At 41.0% G+C, this 21,203-nt stretch overlaps 1 protein-coding gene and 1 long non-coding RNA gene across 5 annotated transcripts in view; one reads left to right on the top strand and one right to left on the bottom strand.

Moving 5' to 3' along the window:
• TECRL (trans-2,3-enoyl-CoA reductase like) overlaps positions 1 to 21,203 on the bottom strand; it is a 63,578-nt gene that overhangs the window by 5,560 nt on the left and 36,815 nt on the right. For both annotated transcript variants that reach the window (XM_088164011.1, XM_014883731.2), the window contains 6 exons: positions 19,756 to 19,800; positions 18,398 to 18,501; positions 5,792 to 5,907; positions 3,674 to 3,779; positions 2,518 to 2,590; positions 727 to 770 (listed from right to left, as the gene is read on the bottom strand). In XM_088164011.1, the coding sequence (XP_088020137.1) occupies positions 727 to 770; positions 2,518 to 2,590; positions 3,674 to 3,779; positions 5,792 to 5,907; positions 18,398 to 18,501; positions 19,756 to 19,800 (488 nt within the window). The remainder of the gene's footprint in view (positions 1 to 726; positions 771 to 2,517; positions 2,591 to 3,673; positions 3,780 to 5,791; positions 5,908 to 18,397; positions 18,502 to 19,755; positions 19,801 to 21,203) is intronic.
• The window catches only part of LOC148224031 (uncharacterized), a 297,652-nt gene that overhangs the window by 246,228 nt on the left and 30,221 nt on the right, over positions 1 to 21,203 (top strand). For all 3 annotated transcript variants that reach the window (XR_015803333.1, XR_015803332.1, XR_015803334.1), the window contains 2 exons: positions 3,692 to 3,809; positions 5,200 to 5,369. This is a non-coding gene — a long non-coding RNA (uncharacterized LOC148224031). The remainder of the gene's footprint in view (positions 1 to 3,691; positions 3,810 to 5,199; positions 5,370 to 21,203) is intronic.

Genomic DNA, 21,203 nt, shown 5'->3' with positions numbered 1-21,203 from the left:
ACAAAAGCATTTAAATATTACTAACTAGTTTTTGAATGTTTTTCTAAATAGTGTTTGCCTGAAGGAGCCTAGACATATTACTGTCCCATTGCCTTGTCATATTTCTGAGAACTGATCTGTATCTCATTTTCAAAGAGGATGTTTTGGCTAGTGGCCCAGCAGTTCCAGAGGACAGAGAGGATATGCATTTCCATGTGAGAACTTCTTACCAAGCCTCTGTGTCACTATACAATTATATTCAAACAGCAGCTTGGGTAGTCTCAGCCATCCTTCAACAGCTGCACTTTCCCTTGGCTTATCCCATTTTGGCAAGGTTCATTTATACCGTTTTTATTAACTGTTGATATAAGTTACTCAGGGTACTCTGAACTATTGCAAAGTCTGCTTAGCATGTAATTCTTCAGTGTTTTCAAAATGACAAGTTTCGGTCTGTCTAAAAATTAGTGCTCTGACACAATTACCAGTAGTAATAATGCTGATTATGTTCTCACAGCTCTCAAATACAGTACTTCAGTTTAAACCCTGTGTATGTAAATATTAGTGGGACACTTCCTGACTGAGAAACCATAATAAATTAGTACTAAATCCAGTAAAAGTACACAAAGCTATGGACATGGACTTATATATATGTATACACACAAATGCACAGAAGCATTACTGCATTTTAGTAAATTGTGAGTTAATCCTATTCCATAATCATAAATAAAACTTAATTTTTGTACATACCAGAAAAGCAAGAGCAGCATAAGAAACTTGTTTGTGGCCAAATGCTAGAAAACAGAATGAAATTATGAATTGCATTTTACGGTATGCACATGGTTTGCTATGGGTGAAATTAATCTAGTGCTGAGGAGCAGAAATGTTTCTTTTCTGACAGGCTCTGCAGAAAGATTGGATATTATCACACACAATATGAAGACAGTACAAACAGTAACAGCACTGTAGAAATGCCAGTTTTACACCACTGATCTCAAGGCAGTTTCACCCAACTGTTTTTAGTATTTGCCAGCTTCATATATCCAAGTGTTTTGTCAAAGCAGCTGGTGGTGGCGAATCCCTTGAAAAGGCAAGAAGAGTGGGGTGAAGGTCAGTGTCAAAATCGGGCCCAGAATCACAGCCTTATCCATAGACCCTTCTAATTCCACAAGCAGAAAACTCAATACATAATCTAGCCATTACATTTTTTTACTTTAGTAGTGAGGCAATTGTGAGCCTTTACTACACAGCCACTGCCTGCTTCACAGTCATGAAAAAAATACATTTAACACTTGTAAATTTTACCTGCCATCTGACTGCCCTCTCCTTTTTGCTGTTGTCCCCAGACCAGTGTGGGGCTCGACCAAGCTCATGTCCAAAGGTTTACAGCTCCCAAGCAAATCTTGGTCACAGCTGGGGGACACAAGCCATGTGTACATACCTCACTTGCCTTGACCATGTCTCATCAAGCCTTTACTTTTGAGAATTCCTTTTTCCTGGCTGGCACAGGACTCCTTTGTGGTGTAAAAGGTATTTTAGGGCAGTGGCAAGCAATTAAAAAAAATTCTCCTGGATTCTTCCTCTTTTGTGTCCTGAACAGAGTTCCCCCTATAAAGAAGCTGCACTTATTAATTTGATAGCCCAGACTGCTAAAAACTGTGTCTAGAGAGCTTTCTGCTTTGTTTGCAGCATTGTTGTTAAAGCCACACCAAATCCAGCTGTCATTCAATGAATCACATCATTTTGAAATAGAACTTCTGTGCTAGTTTGAAAGAAAAGCAAGTGTCATGTAGGATAAATTTTTGATTGAAAAAACTTAGCAATTTAACTGAGTATAAATACAAATGGCAAAGCAAAGACTTTTTTCCTAAAGTTCATTGACAAATCTGAGATACAGAGGAAAAGAAAGACTAAGGTATAACAAGGAAAGTGGCAGAGAAAAACCTGTGCCAATTATTCTCAAAAGAAGCAAAAGTCCAGAGAGCAAACAGAAAAAAAATTGTGAAGAAACAGCAATGCAACAATAAAATATGATAAGAGGGAAAAAATGATGGATGAAATCTGAAAATTTTAAAAACACTTTCTGTTATCAGGAGTATATGATGGATTTTTACTGGTTTCTCAGGGGGAAAAAAAAAACAACCTTAATTTTCATGAAAAGTATGTATCTTTAGCAAATAAATATCACCTCCAAGAAAATGCAACTAGCTCTAGTTCTCTCTTGCATTCTTTTATATGAATGTTGTGAAGATGAGCAAAATATATTGATCTTTGTATTTTCCCTGCTTGTCCAAAATTTCGTGTTCATAAACTGGACAATGATAGACCATTGCTGAACAGGCGCAAACATTCAGTGGCACAAAGCAGAGGTGTTTCCAACACAACAATCTTCCTCCTGACAGGGAGCAAAGACTAACTTCTGACTGGATCAGTCTCATGATTTAATGTGGGACCAACTTCTTGCTTTTGGAGGACTTCAGGTCACACAGCAAAGACTTTTTCAAAGCGAGTTTGTCAGTTCTGTGTCCTACCCATACCTACATGGTGGCGTGTACCGCGGGTGGTTGATGTAGTATGCGATCCAGGATGTGAATCCCCAGTAAAAGGCACAGCCCTGGAACAGACAGATAATTTTGTTGAAAGGGCAATAAGGAAGTGCAAACTGTTACTTTATAAATTCTGCCACATGCAAAACCCGGGTGACCACTGAAAGCCTTTGCAGTTGCTTGCGAGCCTTAGAATATAGATCTTTCTAAGATGCTATGAAGCCAGTAAAAAAAGCCAAAATTGAAGACACAGTGTAGATTTTTTGTTATTGTGTTGAATTTGTTTTACTCCTGTTGTAGGAATTGGCACTAGTTTTCTCCTTTTTTGATTTTACTGCTGAAGATCACATTTCTATGAGCTGTGCTATTACAAGTCTAGGGCTGATTAACACAGCTTAACTATAACTGTACCTGAAATTCAGCATTTCCAAGCAAGATAGAGCAAGACAGACAGAAGGCTAAACCAGGCAAAACATGAAAGAGTAAAAGTGAAACCCTGTATCTTAGCCATAACCTCCTTCACCAAAATCCTAATATTTAAAGGGTGAGTCTTTACATCACACTGAATGGGATGGAGGCATGATACAAAACAGCCAAGATAGAGCATGTAAAATAAAAGAAAAGAAGGCCTGTGAGTAATGACACACAGTTGAAATTCAGGAGGCTTTGGAAGAGCAAAGACCTGGCCAGCTCAGTATCTTCCTGCCTGAGGCCCCCTTCTATAGAAGGAGAAATGTTTTTTTCCTACTTGTAATTTGATTTTCATTTCCTTGCACAAGACTTGTCTCTTACTCTGTATTTATATTGCACCAAGGAAGCAGTGTATGATTTCTGTCAACACTGCTAGATGTTGCAGCAGCAGCTATCACCATAAAATAGCATTCAGTCTGAAAAATATCCTGGACATGACAATCAGCCCCTTGGGTAAATGAGTCAAAGTGGACATTTACATGCAGAAGCTAAAGTGGACATTGATTTCAATTTATGTCCTTGGGGACGTGGTCCTGAAATCCTTCCTGTTATCTGTGTTTTCACTAAACATAATTCCTGGAACTACAAAATAAATTAATTTTTATTTCCCTATCTTCTTCCAAGGACTGCTTTGGTATGAGGATATTCTCTCTTACACAAGATGATAAACATGCTGTCACCTTTATCATATTTTTCAGAGGAGTGTGCCCTTCCGAAAACTTGTGAACAAATAATGTCTCCAGAAGATGTCTGATGTAGTGTAAACAGTGACAGAAGCAGGCCAAGCTGCAAGAGAAAAAAAAGAAGGAAATTAAGGTAAGTGAAAGATTGTTTTTATTATTTCACAGTTAATGTCATTAAAAGAATAGGAACTAATATTCCAAAACTGCAGTCACATTAAAATTCTGGGATTTAAGATACTGTCTTAATTGAGGCATCTGGAACCAAAGATTAATGGAATCATTTTCAGTGTTATACAAAGTTGCTTGCATTTTGCAGGGAAGCAACTTATTTTTACTAGCCTTGAAATAAAAAGAGCTCCTCGAGCTCAGAATGTGATACATAGTCCTGACAAGACATTCAGACAGGACAGCTGTGTATACAGGCGTCTGACGCACTCTTCCAAAAGATGTCTCCCATGTTTTAAGGCCACCTTAATGCTCCTGTAGGATGTGTCTGACATTTAAAAACATTCTGAGTATCTTCTGTATGGTTTCCTTGTCCTTTGCCAACTCTAGTAGCTGCATGGAGGTAGTTTGTGTTTCATTTCCTTGTGGATGCAAAATGAGATTGTGTTGCTAAGTTAATCCATTCTGATGGCTTTTTTGTTGCCTGTTATAAAGAAGTGAGGCAATTGTGGTAGAAATTATAATATTGATTCTCTTTTGAGGAAGATTATGAAACAATAACAGGCATTGCTGATTTGCTTCCGAGAATGAGCTGCAGCTCACAGTGATTGAGTTTCAGAAACAAATGTCAGGAGTTATTCCTGATGGCATTTCATCTTGGTTACATTTACTGTACTACCATAGCCCATCTTGCTGCAAACCAATTATAAGACATAAATGAAAAGTGGTTTTCAGCATGTGAAATCTCAAATAATTTTATTATGCATCGTGTACGGTAGCTAAAGTCAAAGATTAAACAATTTCAAAGTAATTAAACCAGAGAGAGTTGAGCTAAGAGAATTTCGAACAATTAACGACTTATCCAAAGCCTGGAGCAAACTTCCAGCTTTGCTGGAAATTTTAAAATTAATTTGGCTTAGGATGGGGACCTCAGATGAACCAGTGAGAGAGTGGTCACTGGCAGGATTCTGCACAACCCTTGCCCATGTAAAAGAAGGTAAAGGCATTGCAGGTCCTTCTGTGCTGCCAGAATCTCTCTCCTTTTAAGCATATGCACAAGAGAAGGAAGACAAGCATCTTGCAGCTCTGGTTTTGAATTCAATTATTCTGTGTTCTCATTCCCAGCTCCACTAACTCCCTTAATGTCTCTCCAAGTGCCTGTTCCTCCATCTGTAAATGGCATTATTACTCACTATATTTCTCTGCTGTGTACCAGTTCCCCTGATCCTGCAACCACAGTGTGGAAGAAGTGTGTGGGAAAGCTGTGCAGTCCTTGAGCCCCCTAGGTCCCTGTGTGTGCTCCTATATGTGGTCCAGCTTGTGCAGGTGACAGGCTTTCCTTCTCACTTTTCTGCTAGGCACTAATCACCCAGAATGGGAAAATTCCACGGAAGGAAAGTCCCTTAAAGTGTGAAAGTTCCCAGTCTGCCTGGTGCATTCTACCACCCCTGTGGAAATGCTTCTTCTGCGTTTCTTGACCTGACTCACGACATGCACACCTGCTGAATGTTCTCCTTCTTGTGCCTAGGTGAGAGCTGGTGTGGGGGTAGTTATCTTCTGTGCTGGATGCTGATGCTGCTCATCTCAAGAGCAGGAATGTGCAATAAGAAAACTGGGAGTGGGGCACCTGAAGTCTTGTCTTTTCTGTCTAGCATGACTTTGGGTTATTACCCACCGTATTTATTATTTTATTTTCTGACTTGATGTCAAAGTATTTGGGGAAAACACTGCATCTCCATGGTGACCAGGGGCAGTGACCATTGCTGGGATTCCATTTTTGTTCAAGCTTAGGAGTGCTGCTAAAATGACAAACAGGTATTGGTAATAACTGAATCTGACACCAGGCAGGCAGCCTCAGACCCCCTGTAACATCTTCAGCTCTGGAAATGCAATCTCCATCCCTTTGGTTTCTCATGATCCGGGAAAATAATTCACACAAGTGTCACTTACTGAACCACTGGGTGGCGGAAATTCTTCCTGCTTTCCACTTGATCATAAATAGTCGAGAGGCGAATGTAAAAGAGCAAATATATGAGGAGAGGCCCGGTGTATTCTGTTAGAAAAAACTAGAAATGAAAAATAAAATAGCTGTGGCAGAGTAGAAAATTGTATCAGGAAAGGCGTGAGAAAAAGAATACCCCTACCCAAAACTCCTATTCATCCTCCAAATGACTTTTGGCTTCATGTTCAGGACTTGAATGACACATAGAGGATTCTTCTGCAGTCTCTTTAGCAGAGGAATAAAATCCATCTAGGAAATGAGAGATAGGTTTCTGTGCAGAGCATTAACCCAGTCAGGAATGCTTCATGGAAGGTGGTCAAAATCACAGTTATCTCCTCTTTATGTTTTTGGCTGTGCAATGGGGTGCCTATTTGGAATCTAAATAATGCTGAAAATCAAGGCCAAGAAACTGAAGGCAGCTTGCTCGCTGCCAGTGTTTTTTGCAATTAAGTGGTACATCAGTTAAAAGCCAACCAGGCATGACAGAAACACAGCTCTGAGTCCTGGTTGCTAGCAGAGTCATCTGGAAGGGAGGCTATTATTGCTTGAAATTTGGTGGAAGATGAAAGAGTAGGACCAGCCTGCCTGGTCCATGGTGCTTTGAGCTCTTTTTTGGTGCCTATGTGGTTCTCCTCCCTGTGCAGGCACCAGCAGAAATAGCCTGTGGTGGGCAGACCAGAAAAATTACCCTACTATGACAAAAACAAAGAAGAAATCATTTCATCTCACCATTGTCAGTCCTGCTAGGCACAACGAGCTGAGAGGAGGGGCAGGGAGAGAAGCTGAGTCATGGAGATGACATGGGCTGCCCTCAGTTTTAAGGTCTAACTTTGGTTTGGTACAGCCTGTATTGCATTTTGTTGGGGAACATTCTTAAGCCACACACAGATGGAAGAAGTAAAACGACATTAGAGTGATGAGAGATTAGATTTGATCACCTGTCCCCAGTGGACTGAATCCCAGAATAAAATGGAAGTGGTGTAGTCCTACATGTTTACAAGGACTGGCAAATTGTAACTCAAGTGCCTATCATTGCTTCAGGGAGAAAGATTTATAACTGATGGGTTATTTGGCTTTATGGTGTCTATTGGCGCTGCTGTAGAATTGTAATGAATAAACACCTGTGGATTAAGGAAGCAACACTGACTTAGACTACCTTCCTCAAAGCTAGTATTTGGCCCCGCAGCAGGCTGTTCTTCTAATCACTCTTCAGAACGTTGAAAGAGAAAGGTTTTCCTGAAGAAATATCTGGCAATTAGGTTCCCTTTTCCTCTGTTACAGGGGGAAACCTTTTGAAATGCTATCCTTTTATAGCAGGACAGTCTCCAAAAGTAACAACAGACTTAAGTGTTCTCTACCAGGGGAACATCAAATTCCCTTTTGTTCCAAGTGACATCATGACTCCTGAGCTCCATTTAGGCTCTGCATGATCCCAAAAGCAGGTGTGTGTGTGTGTGTGTATGTGTGTTTGTGTGTGTATAAAAAAGATTTCATATAGGAGTCCAAGAGCACTCGTTGTGGAATACCTCACAGCCAAGGACTTACTAGAATTTTGTCCTAATAGCAGTTGTATGGGTCTTTTCCAAAATGTGAGCCCACTGTGTCTGGCACTCTGTAAACACTGTAAGGAATAGCTTCTGCTATTTAAACCTAACACACTAAATCTAGACTATGGTGGTATAGGGGACAGAGGCACAGGTAATGTGGTCTGGGCAGGTCAGGGGAAGAGCCTAGAAAGAGCTGCTTTCTTCGGTGTAGCTTTTTCTCTCAGTCATGAGCTGCACCACAAAGTGCATCTGTCACTGCCAGCTTTCAACAGCTGTTTGGCATGAGCACATTACAAAGCTGCCAGGAAAAGTTTGGCAAGACCTAGCACCAAGTTGTGCTTATTTGTCACTGCACCAAGTGTTCCTCCCTTACCCCCTGACTGATTGCAGATGCTGAAAGGAGAAGGAGAGTTTCAAGGTTTAGTAAAAAATCCAGTCTGTCTTTAAAAACCAGAGATCCAGACACAAGATAACTGAATCCTTGTGATGGGCTTTGAGGTAGGAAGGGGGGATGCAGCAGTGCAATTCAGTTGAGAGCACTGACAGTAGCTCTTGAGCTGGAGTTTGTGGAGGTGAGCAGCATCAAGATGCTCAGGGTGTGCCCTGGTGGCCAAGAAGGCAAATGGCCCCTGGCCTGTGTCAGGAATAGTGTGACCAGCAGGAGCAAGGAGGTCATTCTTCTCCTGTACTTGGCATTGGTGAGGGCACACCTTGGGTGCTGTGTCCAGTTCTGTCCCCTCAGTTTAGGAAGAACCTTGAGACACTTGAGCATGTCCAGAGGAGGCAACGAGGCTGGAGAGGGGCTTGGAACACAAACCCTGTGAGGAATGACTGAGGGAGCTGGGGTTGGTTAGCCTGGAGAAAAGGAGACTCAGAGGTGACCTCATCACTCTCTACAACTCCCTGAAAGGTGGTTGTAGTCTTGGTCTGGTCCTGGTCTCTTTCACCAGGCAGCAACTGACAGAACCAGAGGACACAGTCTCAAGCTGCACCAAGGGAAATAGTTTGGATATTAGGAAAAAGTTTTTAATGGAACGAGTTATAAATTACTGGAATGTTCTGCCTGGGGAGATGATGGAGTCACCATCCCTGGATGTGTTTTAAAAAAGACTGGATGTGGCACTCAGTGCCATGGTTTAGTTGAGGTGTTTGGGCATGGGTTGAACTCGACAATGTTGAAGGTCTCTTCCAACCCAGTGATCCTGTGTGATTCTGTGATTCTGTGGAACAGGGCTCAATCTTGTTTGTGTGTCAGTTGCATCACTCATGTGGAGGGAGGTGGTGCAAGGTCAGCCATGAGATTTACAATTTAACTGGGCACTGTCTGGCAGGCAGGACTGCATTTGCCTTTGTCATAACTGAGTCACATAGCTAAGATCAGCAACATTCTGTTTTAGAGGATGAGGCTCAATTTGCTGTAGTAGTTTTTGTTGTAGTTTAGTTTAGGTAAGTTTCAGACTCCTTCCTTCTGTTGCATCTCCTGTGTTGTGATCACTGCTCTCATTCTCTGGCCCATTGATTTTAAATTTGTCTTAAATGAAAAATGAGTTCCAGAAAGGCAGGCAGAGAAACTGCTAAAAATTCCCATGGGTTCAAGCAGGTGAAAGGGAAAGTAGTCTAAATTAACACAACATTACAATTATTGCTTCTACCCACTGGCAATCAAGGGCAAACACCATTCTTTTACTATTGATTCTCAATGACTTTATGCAACTAAGCCTAACTAGTATCTTCATACTCATCCTATAGCTGACTAATTGCTGGGCTTGGAGAGTTATTAGTTGTGTCTAGGACGAGTTCAACCCATCATTTTTATAGGTGCTCTAAATTAGAAATACCTGCTGACATATTCTGCCAAAATAGTAATCACATTTTAAACAAAGGCCTGAAAGTAATAACACTGTAGCTTGTTGTTTCTGAAAAAAAGAAATATCATTTTATAAAAAAAGAAAAAGTGATAATTTAAAACACAGAGCACATTTATCTTGTAGAAATATAAAAAGAAAAAAGAAAACAAACAAACAAAAACAAAAATACCAAACCCTAATATTTAGAAGAAAATTATTTTTTCTTTACCATCTCGTGGTCTTGCCTAGATCATTTTGATTTCTTGGGTGCAACCAAATATAGTGATCCATAATAAACACAAATATCTTTTCATGGAGGAGCGGTGTGTCTCTAAACAATGAGCACAGCTCAATAAGATTTAACTGTTGAGCTCATCATTAACACCCTGAAGAGAGAAAACGGAGATTGCTTTTTTTTTTCCCCACGTGTACACACTTCTTCATATCTTGCACAGTGTCCAGATCTCTTACCTTCCTTCTCTCCTCTCCAGTGTCTGACATGATATACTTTGTAGACCTCTTATTCTCAGTAACAAAGAGAAAGTGCTCTTAAATGAAACTATTCTGGAATCAAAACTCTCCCCAGCAGGGTCTCCATACAGGGTGCTAAAACCAAGCTTCCTTCACCATTTCAGTTACCAGGTCCTCAAACTGACTCAGTAACACCTAAATAGGAAATATCTACAACGTAAACATCAAAACTAAGCTCTGAAACCAGTCAAAAAAGAGCTAAATAGGAGTTTCCATTATCCAAGAGATGATGGAACAAAAGGTAAAACAGTACAGGAGAGCTAATGTGCAAATCAGCAAAGCATCTCATCTTGCATAAGTCAGATTGTACCTCCTTCTTTTATCTCTTATTCAGCACATCGTGCCAGGAACACCTTGCTGAACAGAGTGACAGCCAGGAATTCAAATCCCAGACCTTGTGAGGCAGAGGGTATATTTAGGGAGGTATGAATGCAGCAGATATGAAAGGAGCTCTTTAAAGATTTTTTGAAGGATTTTCTGGCTGGTAGGGGTGACATAGTGCCTGACACTGTCCCAGTAGGTCTTCTAAAAAAGTGGAAAGGATTTTGATGTGAGTTAAAGTACCATGTTTACTGGTTGGGAAAAGGCAGAACAGGACAAAAGAAAGTTGTAAACACAGGCAGTGGAGTGGAAGGAGTCTGAAAAAAGTCCAACCAAATCTTTATAAATGAACAGCCCACATAGTAGTATCCTCACATGAGGGCATCAGCTAATTCCTCTCTGTAATGTTTATGACCTGCCCTTTCTGTAATATCACACAACACACCCTATCTTGTTGCCTTTTGGCATAGTCTCACATTATCTCATTTATGACAAGCAGCAGAGCTGAGGAAAGGCCATACAGCCTCTTCCACACTGATCTCTTCCTGCAGCTCTTTCCATGCCATGTAGGGCCAGTTTCCCAGCCACTGGTACTGCCTGTGATGTTTTCCACTGCCCACAGGATGTCTGGATGGAAGCAGAGAGCATGGAATGAGGGTAATACCTGCAGTCAGAACAATGACTTTGGGTCACTGTCTGTAGTCCACAGCACAAGAGACAAAACAGCTCCAGCATGTCCTGGGTAACACTGATGGAAAAGCAGCTGCAGTATATAAATTATCTAATGGACAGGGCTTAGTTTCTCTGATAAATGTGAGACAAAGGCAGTAGTTGCAGGTCTGAGCCAAGGTCAGACTGGCACAGTACACACTGCACAAAGAGGAGGATCTCCTGCTATCAGACAGGCAGACCACTGCTGTGTGTGAGTGTACAGAACACAGCTGGGATTTCACAGAAACCCAAGAGAAACAGACAGTTAAATCCTCCCAAGTCCCCAGATCACATTAAACTCAGCATATAACTGCCTTAGACTCCTTTTACAATCCCAGCCCTAAGTACTCTTGAGCTAATGAAGAAACGTTATTAATTTCTAGTCTAATTTCTACTTCATGTACTTTGCTACCTCATTAAAGGCCATACAGTTACCTGGGGATGATAATGGCATAATTTTAGCACCTCCCTTAAATCTTCACCTTTGTAAAAGTTTTGTATTTTCATGTTTGCAAAAATCCACAGCAGCAGCAATTTTGCATCAGGTAATACAGTTCTTAAGGGCTGCTTGAATATTCAATTACTTTTTGTTCCAGTTTTCACCAAACTGGCTAATCCAGTCTACAAAAATTAAATTGTGCATGCAGGGGTACCTGAAACTTCCCTTGTCTGGACAGATTTTGCACTAACTAAGTGTCTGTGAATATTTCAGGCTGCTGCTCAGTATTTACTGCAAATACCAGAGATAGGGTTGGATTTGCTGTAGGATTTTATAGGCAAATTGCAGCTGACTCTGGCCAGTTTCAGGAGCTGGGGAGTGAACAGCGATGGATGCTGTTTGTCCCTGAGTCAGGCCTGTGAATGCTCTGTGGAATGAGGGAGGTGAAATCCCAGCTTCTTCCTGTCTATTCTCCTAAGACTGACCTCTCTGAAACCTTGGCATCAGACCACGTCTTGCTATGGTCAACATTCTTCCCTGAGAGTACTGGGGACTGAAAAGCCGTTTCGTGTTTCTTATTCAAAATGTAAAATTATTGCAAATTAACAAATGTAAGTCTTATGCACACATATACATGTATGTTGTATATGTTTGTACCGATACATATTTAGTGAGGAATTCAAGTTCTGTTTGTAGCCAAACGCCAATGTGAGTTCAGATTTGCTGACATATCTTTACAGGTCTTTGAAAGCATTTTGAAATCTGCCTTATAATGTGCAGCATTTTAAAATGTGTATTTACTGTCTGCTATGTAGGTATTTTTTTTAAATAGTGCTTTTTAAACACCTGGTTATTGTAAATAAGCTCATCTGTGCTTTTCATCCAGACGCCTCAAAGCATTTTCAAAGTGGAAAATACTGTTACATTCTTGTCAGTGTTTTGGAAGCTGAAATACAGAGAAATTCAGTGATTTGTCAAAATCACCAGGCAAAGGTAGGAAAAAGGGGCACCTGGTCCTCTCAAACTCTGGTTCAGTCTCTGGCTCACTGTGCTGAACACTGGTTCACCCTATGGTTCAATCTCCTCTGTGCTCTCCTCACACCCTGTATGTGGTTGGGCAAAATTCCCCATACAAAATAGTTGTGTTAGGCTTATGCATTCTAGAGGGATGAAAACTGCTCAAATTTGCATAGATTGACAAAACCTCCTTAGTTACTCTGAATACAAATAGGAAAATGTCTACATTTACCAGTTCTGTACATCAAGCAGCTCTTTGTTCCCTAAGTAGCAGGAAGGGTTTAAGGATAAAGTTATGTATAACTGAAAGAAACATATTCTATTTATGTTTACTGAATTCCCTCTACCTTCATTCCCTCTACCTTTTCTTTGCACTCAAAGGGGTAAAAACTCAAGGCCATTCCTATTAATACTTAGGCATAAGTCTTTCAGTCTTTACTATGCTTAACAGTAACTAGAACCCTCAGAATTAATTTTTCTAGTAGCTCCCTAGTTCCCTTTGGCAACTGAAAATTTGACACTCTGGCATGGTTCATCATGAGCTAGTGGCATTTGTTGCTGAGACCAAGAGAAATTATTGCAACACTGTTTGCATCATTAGAAGCAGCATCTGAGGAATCCAAATCAGCCAGCTGGGCAGTTTCAGAGGTCTCCTCTTCCCTTATCAGCTAACTTCATGCTGCCACTGGGCAGTAACAAAGAGCCAAAAGTACTTGTGGCCCAAGGAAAGGCACAAACAATATAAAACCATGGCAAGAAATCAGGCAAATGCAAGCTGTTCTCTCCTGATAACCCTGGAGGCTGAAAAATATTAGACTTAATTAAATGAAAAATAAGAGCAATCTCGTGTGTGTAGTTTGCCTTTGTGAAAGGTCACAATGTTTTTAAAAGTTCGCAGCTTTTGACTGGGATCAGCTCAAGACTTGGCCAACTGTACCAAGGTAGAGCAATACTTAGTGTGTGTTCAAGCAGAAACCTCTGCCAACTGTGAGCTGTAAAACAGAGGTGCTTTGCATTGCTAATAATTGTAGTTGGAAAAGGTGCTGTCAAGGAAATTGTGACTTCTTTTTTTTCCCTGGAGATCATCTTCTATACCAAATTATCTATTGATCCAAGAGGTTTAGCAATGAAAATCCATTTGACGATTTTTCTGTCTTTTGCACTTTTTTGTAGCTGTTTATAAGCCACAGATTCACACAGAATTAAGCTTTCTGTTTATTTGGCACTTCTGCAAAGTTTTCCAGGTATCCACAATTCCCTGAGTGTGTTATTCAATTTGTAGGGTCCTAGTCCCACAACTAATTCTATCTGAATTGGCCACAAAATATGCAAACCCTGATATGTATCTGCTGAGAACTATATTCAGTGACATTCTCTGCTACATCAAACAGATCCTCAGCTCCCTCTCTTACCTGGACCTCAAATTCCTTCCTAAGCTATGATAGTATAGGTTTTCTTACACTTATCATCTTTACACTGTCTCACTAGTTTGCTGGGATTCCCAGTCCTCACACTTACTCCTCAGATCTTCTCTTTTTTTCTTCTCTTGTAATTGTCCGTACTTGTACATTCCATTGAGAGATTATAAACCTTTACTGAAGTCTCTTCTTCTGTTCCCAAATTAGGGAAAATATCTTAAGTTGTTCCCCATGGGGAGTCCAAGTCTAACCTCAGTGTAGAGAAGGTGGAGAAAAGGAGTCTGCAGCAGTTTGGCTGGTTTGTTTTCCAAACCCATCAATACACAAAATGCTTCCTATTACATGGACTTCTTGGGATTGTTCCACATTTACAGGACCAATGGATTGAGCTGTGCCAGACAGTCAGAGCAAACTGATGCTCCTGTTCACCAACAGAACTGAAAAGCTTTGATGCAAGAGGAGAGAACCACACTGACCAAAACACTACTTTCCCCTGGAGAGAACAGCAGCAACCTTCCCCACTGCATACACCTGCTGTGCACAACCACAGAGCTTCAAACACAGATCCCTTCCTGGCTTCTGGTTCATTTTCCACAATGTCTAACTTGGGATAAATTTGCTTGCCAGCCAGGAGAGAACAGATCAATTAGTGAAAAATGTGGATTTTCAGACTTCAAAGATGCTCCTGGGTTCAAAGAATTATTTTTCTCTACATTTCTAAATTGAGCAGAATCTTCTTTTCATTGGAAAATTTGAAATGGAGCAGTTCTTCTGCCAGCTTTACTATTTTAAGGCTTCATGAGCCAAAGTACTTAAGCAATCCCTAATTTTAAATCACAGTTACGAAAAATATTTACTGAAGTAAATATTCAGTAAATATTCAGAGTTAATCTTCTGAAATTCACAGGCTTGGAGGTAAAATAAACTTTTTACAGTTATGTGCTGTTTTCTCAGTTCTATTTGGATCCTTTTGGTAGCTGGCCCAGGTAGCAACAGGACAACAGAAGCTGATAAATCAAAAATTGTAATCATTGCTCAAATAAGGAAAGCTTTAGCAGTAGTGTGAATTTGAGCCAGAAGAATGGATTTTTTCTGTTTTTTTTTTTTCTTTTCACTACAGCAGAAGTGTATATTCTTAACAGTAAAACACCAACCATGTTTCAAAAAGTCACCATGCCGCGTTGCAATTATGTAAAAATAGGTGTCTGTCAAACATGCTTAGGCCCAAAATTGCGTAGAGATTAAAAATAAAAGCCATCACTCCAGTGGTGGGAATTTCAGACATCCCTGGGGGTAAAATCTTTACAGGGCCATATAGAACAAATCTATAAACTCAGCTCCCATTATAATCTCTGCAGCATCAGTCAACAAACCTAAACTATGCCCTCCAGGCAGGGTAAAGAAATTGCAACTCCTGTGCAGAAGTAAATTGTGTGTTTCAGGTAATATTTGTTTTATATAAAAGAAGGGAGAGTAGAGCAAGAGTTCTAATAAATTTCATGAAACTAAGAAACAGTTTTTGTATTTTCCCTGAATTATATTCTGGAAATCAACCTTGAGGGCCTCCTTTTTTCTAAAAGAGCCAGCTGAGGTTGAGTTTTATCCCAGAAAAGGACCTCATTTCTCAAAAGAGACTGACAAATAATTGTTCCAATGGAGGAGAATCACAAATCCTCACCCCCGTTTGTCCTTCTCCCTCCATCAGAGCAATCCAGCCTCTGGAACTTGTTGAAAACTGGTCAGCCAGTCTCAGAGCTGTGGTGTAACCTGAGCCCAGGGGAAGTCTGGCCTTTCACAGCACAAAACACCAAAAATATTTTGGTCATTGTGCAACAGTGTTTTAGGAAAACTGAAGAAGAGGAAGAAACCTCCTTCCTGCAAGGTGCCAGCCTCTGGCAGGGGGACTAAGTAGGCAACAGGAGACAACAAACCCTTGAGCTGCCAAGGTGGAGTGTTGTAAATCTGAGACTGACCATGCTACAAAAGGGAAGCTGAAGTTTCTTGATTTTCCCAGACTTATTGATACACAAACTCTTTGTTTGGGAACAGACAGCAGCATCGCTTTTTATTTTACAACGTTTGGAAAAGGGTGCTGCTCCCAGGAGGTGCAGGTCAATCCTGATTTCCCCTTTTAAAAACCAGAAGTCATTGTCTTGGTGTTAATCCCCAGCACTGGTGTTCTTGGTCCTCAAGTGTGACCTCCAGTGAGGTGACAGAGCCCCAGAAAATCCAACTCTGTGCTGAATGCTCCCCTGTACAGACCCATATCTAATGCATCGACCTCTGGAGAACCAACATGTCTCCATATTCTTCTGTATCTCTTTTTGGAGTCTAGATCTGAATGTAGCCCTTTGTATCTTAACTATCATTTTGCTGATGAAATAAGAATGTTTTTATTTTGTGTCTTGTTTATTTAAATGTCAAACCTTTAAATCAGAAGCCTCCTTCACTGTGTGCATAAATCTGGTAGAGCATCAAGGGGGATGGGAGCACAGGAGATCTAAGGCACTAAAAATGGCACTAAAACTACACATCCTGTGTACAAATGCATTTCTAATTGCTGTTGTTAGAATACAGTCTTTTGTGAGCCTTCTCTCTATTGCTCTACACCAGCTATAATATAAAAGTCTCTTGACTGTTTAAATGACGTGGCTAGGAAGAAGATTTCTCGCACTGAAAATGGAGACAATTTAGAATATGGAGCAGAATGGGATAAGATGAATATTCAGAAACTCATAGAGTCAACTTTTTGCATGCAGATTAAATCATTAAAAAAATGCCACTGCCTGCAGTACCTACTCCTGGTCATAACTGCAGTATTTATAATGGGATATTAAGCTTTAGTTATGTTACTGTCTCAGGCTACATAAACCACCAGGAAAAGAGAGAATAAATAAGGTTCTTGCAGATTACTTAATTGTAGCAAACAGGAAGCTGCAGTAATCACAATTTTGCTTTGCAAGGAAATTCCATGGTTGAGAGGTGGTAGAATGGATTCGTGAAGGAAACAGGACTAGGACTAGCATTAATTAGTCTGGCCCCAGCAGGCCATTAATCAGGATGGGGTAAAGCCTCAGTAAACTCACAGACCTCTACTCAAACAGGTAGGTCACACAATGGGAAATGCTCTAGCTCCACTGATGTAAACTGCTGGTCACCCCCTGGGGATTTGGATCCTTTCAAAACTGGGAAGGATGGACACAGGTCATGTTCTTCTTCTCAAGGACTAAAAGCTGCCAGAATTTGTGCTGCTTACAGCTAGCTGCTTCCCAAGAGAGAGAGAAATGCACATGATCTCAAGCAGCTGAGATGGATATGTGACCTTGTAGAGCTGATCCAGAGGCTGACTTATCCCAGATCAGGGGTCACTCTTGTGGCAGTAACCTTCACCTTGAGTGTACATTTCAACAGATAAGGAACTGTAAAGTAGCACGTCCATTCCAAGTGTCTTGTAGGAATGCTTCCTGGCCTGTAGTGACCCATTGGAGAGAGGAACTGGGACTGTCACCTGCAAGCTGACACTCAATGCTCCATCCTTGTAGGCACAGCCAAGGAAGAGCAGTGGTTTGTAGTCCCCCCATGTGAGCAGGGTGGGATCTGTGGGCTGCCTGAGGTAAGAATCTAGTAATTTGGCCAGCAGCCACGATGCCAGTTAGCAAAAACTCGCTTGCTGCATTAAAGGAATTGCAAGCAATCAGTGGTTTGCTTTCCATTGCCATGAGTCGTCTTATCATGGCTATTATGGCTTTCAGAAACTGTATACTGTCTCACCCATGTTTCTCACTGCAGAAATTGAGAATGTCATTACCCAATGTACAAATGTAGGCTGTGTATAACTTCAGCTAATGCTCTTCATGCAAACTGCAGCAAAAGCTTGGTCAAAGTGATCATGAGACTACTCTCAGCTCCTCCACATGTGCCTGCTGCAGGAACATTGGAAAGGTCTTTTCTTCTCCCATTCCTACACTGTCCTTTCAAACCCTTCAACTGTCTTCTGTCTTTGGGCTGTGAAAGAATTTAATCTTTCACACCTTGCATTCCCTAAGGAGCCTGTAAGGTTAGAGTTCCCTATATTCCATTTGAGTGGGATGTGCTGCCTCTCAGCACCCTGACCTTCCAACTGTTGCTTATAGCAAAATAACAAAAGTCAAACCAGGTCTACCTAGAGCATAAGACAGGTATTGTTGTCATGGCAAATGCTTCTGTTTTACAAGGAGATTCAAAAGTTTTTACTCGTGAGCCTGGCTGGACATCTCCTGCCTGGAATCCTTGGCCTCTCTCAGAACTCTTCTTTGCTTGAACAAAGAGTAAGGTATTTCCATCCAATTATTTTCCTGCATTAGTAACAGGATTACTAGAAATCCATTTTTTCTTTATAATATCCTTCCACTTTCAAAGCTGAGGAGTCTTTCTGAAAATTAATGTATTTGGCTACAGTTCTGCACAGGCATATGAGCCCAAGATAAGCTAAAACTGTTTTTTAAAATTGATTTTTTTTCCTCAGGCAATATTTTTATGTTCCCCTTCTAATCTTTAATTGGAAGTCAGAGTTAGCATATTGATAACTTGGCTCACTCTCCATTTAATTCTGTTTTGAGTGCTGATAAACTAATTACAGCATTTTACATAAGGAAGCACAGGCTGAGGATTTTGAAGCAATTTGATGCCAAAACACATTGCCCATTAAGATATATCATGCTGACTCTCACAAGGACATACTTACTGTGGTCCAACCAACCTGCTGACCCAGGTCTGTAAAATACAGTGTGACAATGGAGGAGACAGCAAGGCTTTGGATGCTGGTGGAATCCTTCAAAAAGGGCCCATCTGCAATGACAGAAATGGAAGAGGAGATGCTGTGAACAGCTACCCTCTCAGGGACTCAGCATAATGCTGAGGTTGCCCTGCTAGTGGTCCAGCTTGGCTTCTGATTTACTTTGGTGATTTGGCATTTATTCTCCAGGTCAGCAACTTAGAGCTCTTCCATGAGGGTTATTCCCTTCCCATCTTAACAAAAGCATGGGGCTGCCAGGACACAGGGCAGCAATGTGGGATGGTTGTATGCTTCTGTCTCTGTTAATCTGGCCCATTAGAGACAGGCCAGGCAATCACACAGACAACTCCACAGAGCACTTCTTGTTCTGTCTTGCAAGACTAATGGCAAAGTGTATGTTACACAGTGTCTCCCTCACTGACATATTTTGCTGAAGCATTTGCATTCTCAGGCTGTTTTACAACAGGTAACACCTGATGATGAATGCAACTTCTTGGGCAAAGGCTCACAGTCCAAGATTTCTTTGCTAGCTGTCTGACCTAAGCAGACCAGGTGTATCTGAGCATTACATTACTGTTTGTAGTATTCTGAGGCATCTGCTTCCAATCCTACTGGATCTAGAGTGTGCAGGCAGACACAGGAAATAACAATATGTGGTTTTCTTTTTTTCTTTTTTTTTTAATTTTATATAGGCAGTGAGCTGGATAGTGGAAAAATCCAACAGCCACTGGCACAGGATGTTGCCACGGCTTCAACACCTCTTCACTCTTTTCTCTATGTATAGTCTCCCTTTCAATATACATTTGTTGACTGTTTACATCAGTGAGGGTGCTAAATTCCATCAGGTGCTGAGCCCTCATTTTCTATGGCTTTGCAATTCTACACATCCACAAACCAAACACCAAACAGCCTCTGGCAGCTTTATCTTCCACTGCCATGTCCACCAAGAACTTGTGGACTGACACAGAGGCTGCCTCTGGCAGCCACTGCATCCTCTAGTGAGGCAGTGAGCAAGTGTTAAAACAATTAATGCAGTGAGGGAAGGAAGGCAGTGAATGGGCTTAAAACTGCCTTGTGTTCGTTATGTGATCATACACTCTATTCTGGAACATTTCAGTGGTTATGAAAACCATTAGGATCCTTTATTAATGAGAAAACTAATAAGTTGATAATTGATGTTAGTTAATGAGAATGCATTAAGAGTTCACTCAATAACACATATAGAGAGAGCAACAGTGTGAGGAGGAGAATCTGCCAGAGGATTAGAAATACATTAGGTGGCTGTACTCAGCCATATGAATACTCACTGCGTTCTAGTTGCAGGCCAACACGGGATGGGTACCACTGGGGACCTGTTCCAATCAGAAAGCATGGCTGTTAATTTCATGATAGAAAAGCTAAATTTCTGTTAGACTTGGGTTTTTTTGGTTTCTGTTTTGGGGGTTTTTTTAGCTGATAGCTACAAACGTGAGATGGAATGAAAAAACAGCTCTCTTTAAACACCTCTTTTTGGTCTTATCTATACAAGGAGAATACAAAAGAGTTGGGAGGAGCACAAAATACATACTTTAGAACATAAATTTCTCCTCCCATTTCAGTTTTGGAAGGGCTAATCTCAATGCTGAACGCTCCATCAGCACATCTTGTGTGTGCAACACTGGGAAATATAAAGAGGATAGTTTTTATTACTTTATTTGCCAAAAATTGGTACTAAATGTACCAGTCTTGCCTCTCCTTCTAAAAATATGCCTGTACTAGAGTCTGGTCCAGGACTTTGTGTTTCCCATTTAGGAATGTAAAACCTAACTAGGGATGTGCAGCTTCCTAGTTCTCAACCACAGATTAACCAGGGAAATAGGGACACAGGAAGTAGAAGCACATGGGTGAAGCTGATTACTTCCTTGATACCCTCAACTTGAGGATGTTTCCTAGAAGTAGATTTTTAAATGGTCTAGTTTTAAGGTCATTCCAAAATGCACAATAGCAGTTGGCCATTGTTATTTGATTTCCTTTGGTGATTTTGAACAGAAGCCTGTCAGGTTGGTCAAACAGCTATGGGTCTCCAGCTGCATTTGCTTCCCTTGGTGTCAGAGTGAGCAGGCATATGCCACCAACACCCTGCAGAAGGGATTGTGGCTGTTCAAGCTGTTAACTTGGCTAGCTCTTTAGTTCCTCTGTGCAGAAGGCTGTGCTTCTACAGCTGTGCTGCTGAATGGACAACACAAACACTCCTCCTTTGCACAACGAGGACAAGTAGCTTTGCTTAACCCATACACACTCTTTGGTTTGTTGTTGAAGGTTTCTAGGGCTGACCTAGCACATTTCTGAGCTGATCTGAAGCATTGTGGTGAGAGCTTCCATTGCCCATGGTGGTGATGATATTTGGAGGAAGAAAAGATTGTCAGAGACACATGAGGAACCTGCTGCAGTATCACTACCCCCAGCCATTTCTACCACATTTGACTTTATTTCCTTTGACACACCTGAGGACAATTGAAAGCCTGAAGGAGATTTGCTTTGTCTTTTCAATTCAAAGCCTATATGAAATTGGTCAGATTTTTTTAGATGTGTCTTACAATTCTTAGTGAACTTGTGTTTAAGGTACAAATAGTCCCATACCGCTAAATGGAAAAAATTGTTCACAGTGACTGTGATCAAACGTGGAAACATTTGCCCCAAGAAGCTGTGGGATCTCCTTCCCTAGAGATAGGTCTCGTCTAGGGATGACTTTGAACAGTCTTATAGGACTTTAAAG

Source organism: Sturnus vulgaris, chromosome 4 (genome assembly GCF_052056855.1).
Source record: "Sturnus vulgaris isolate bStuVul1 chromosome 4, bStuVul1.hap1, whole genome shotgun sequence".
Classification (NCBI taxonomy): Eukaryota; Metazoa; Chordata; class Aves; order Passeriformes; family Sturnidae; genus Sturnus; species Sturnus vulgaris.
This window is presented reverse-complemented; position numbering and strand designations above follow the sequence as displayed.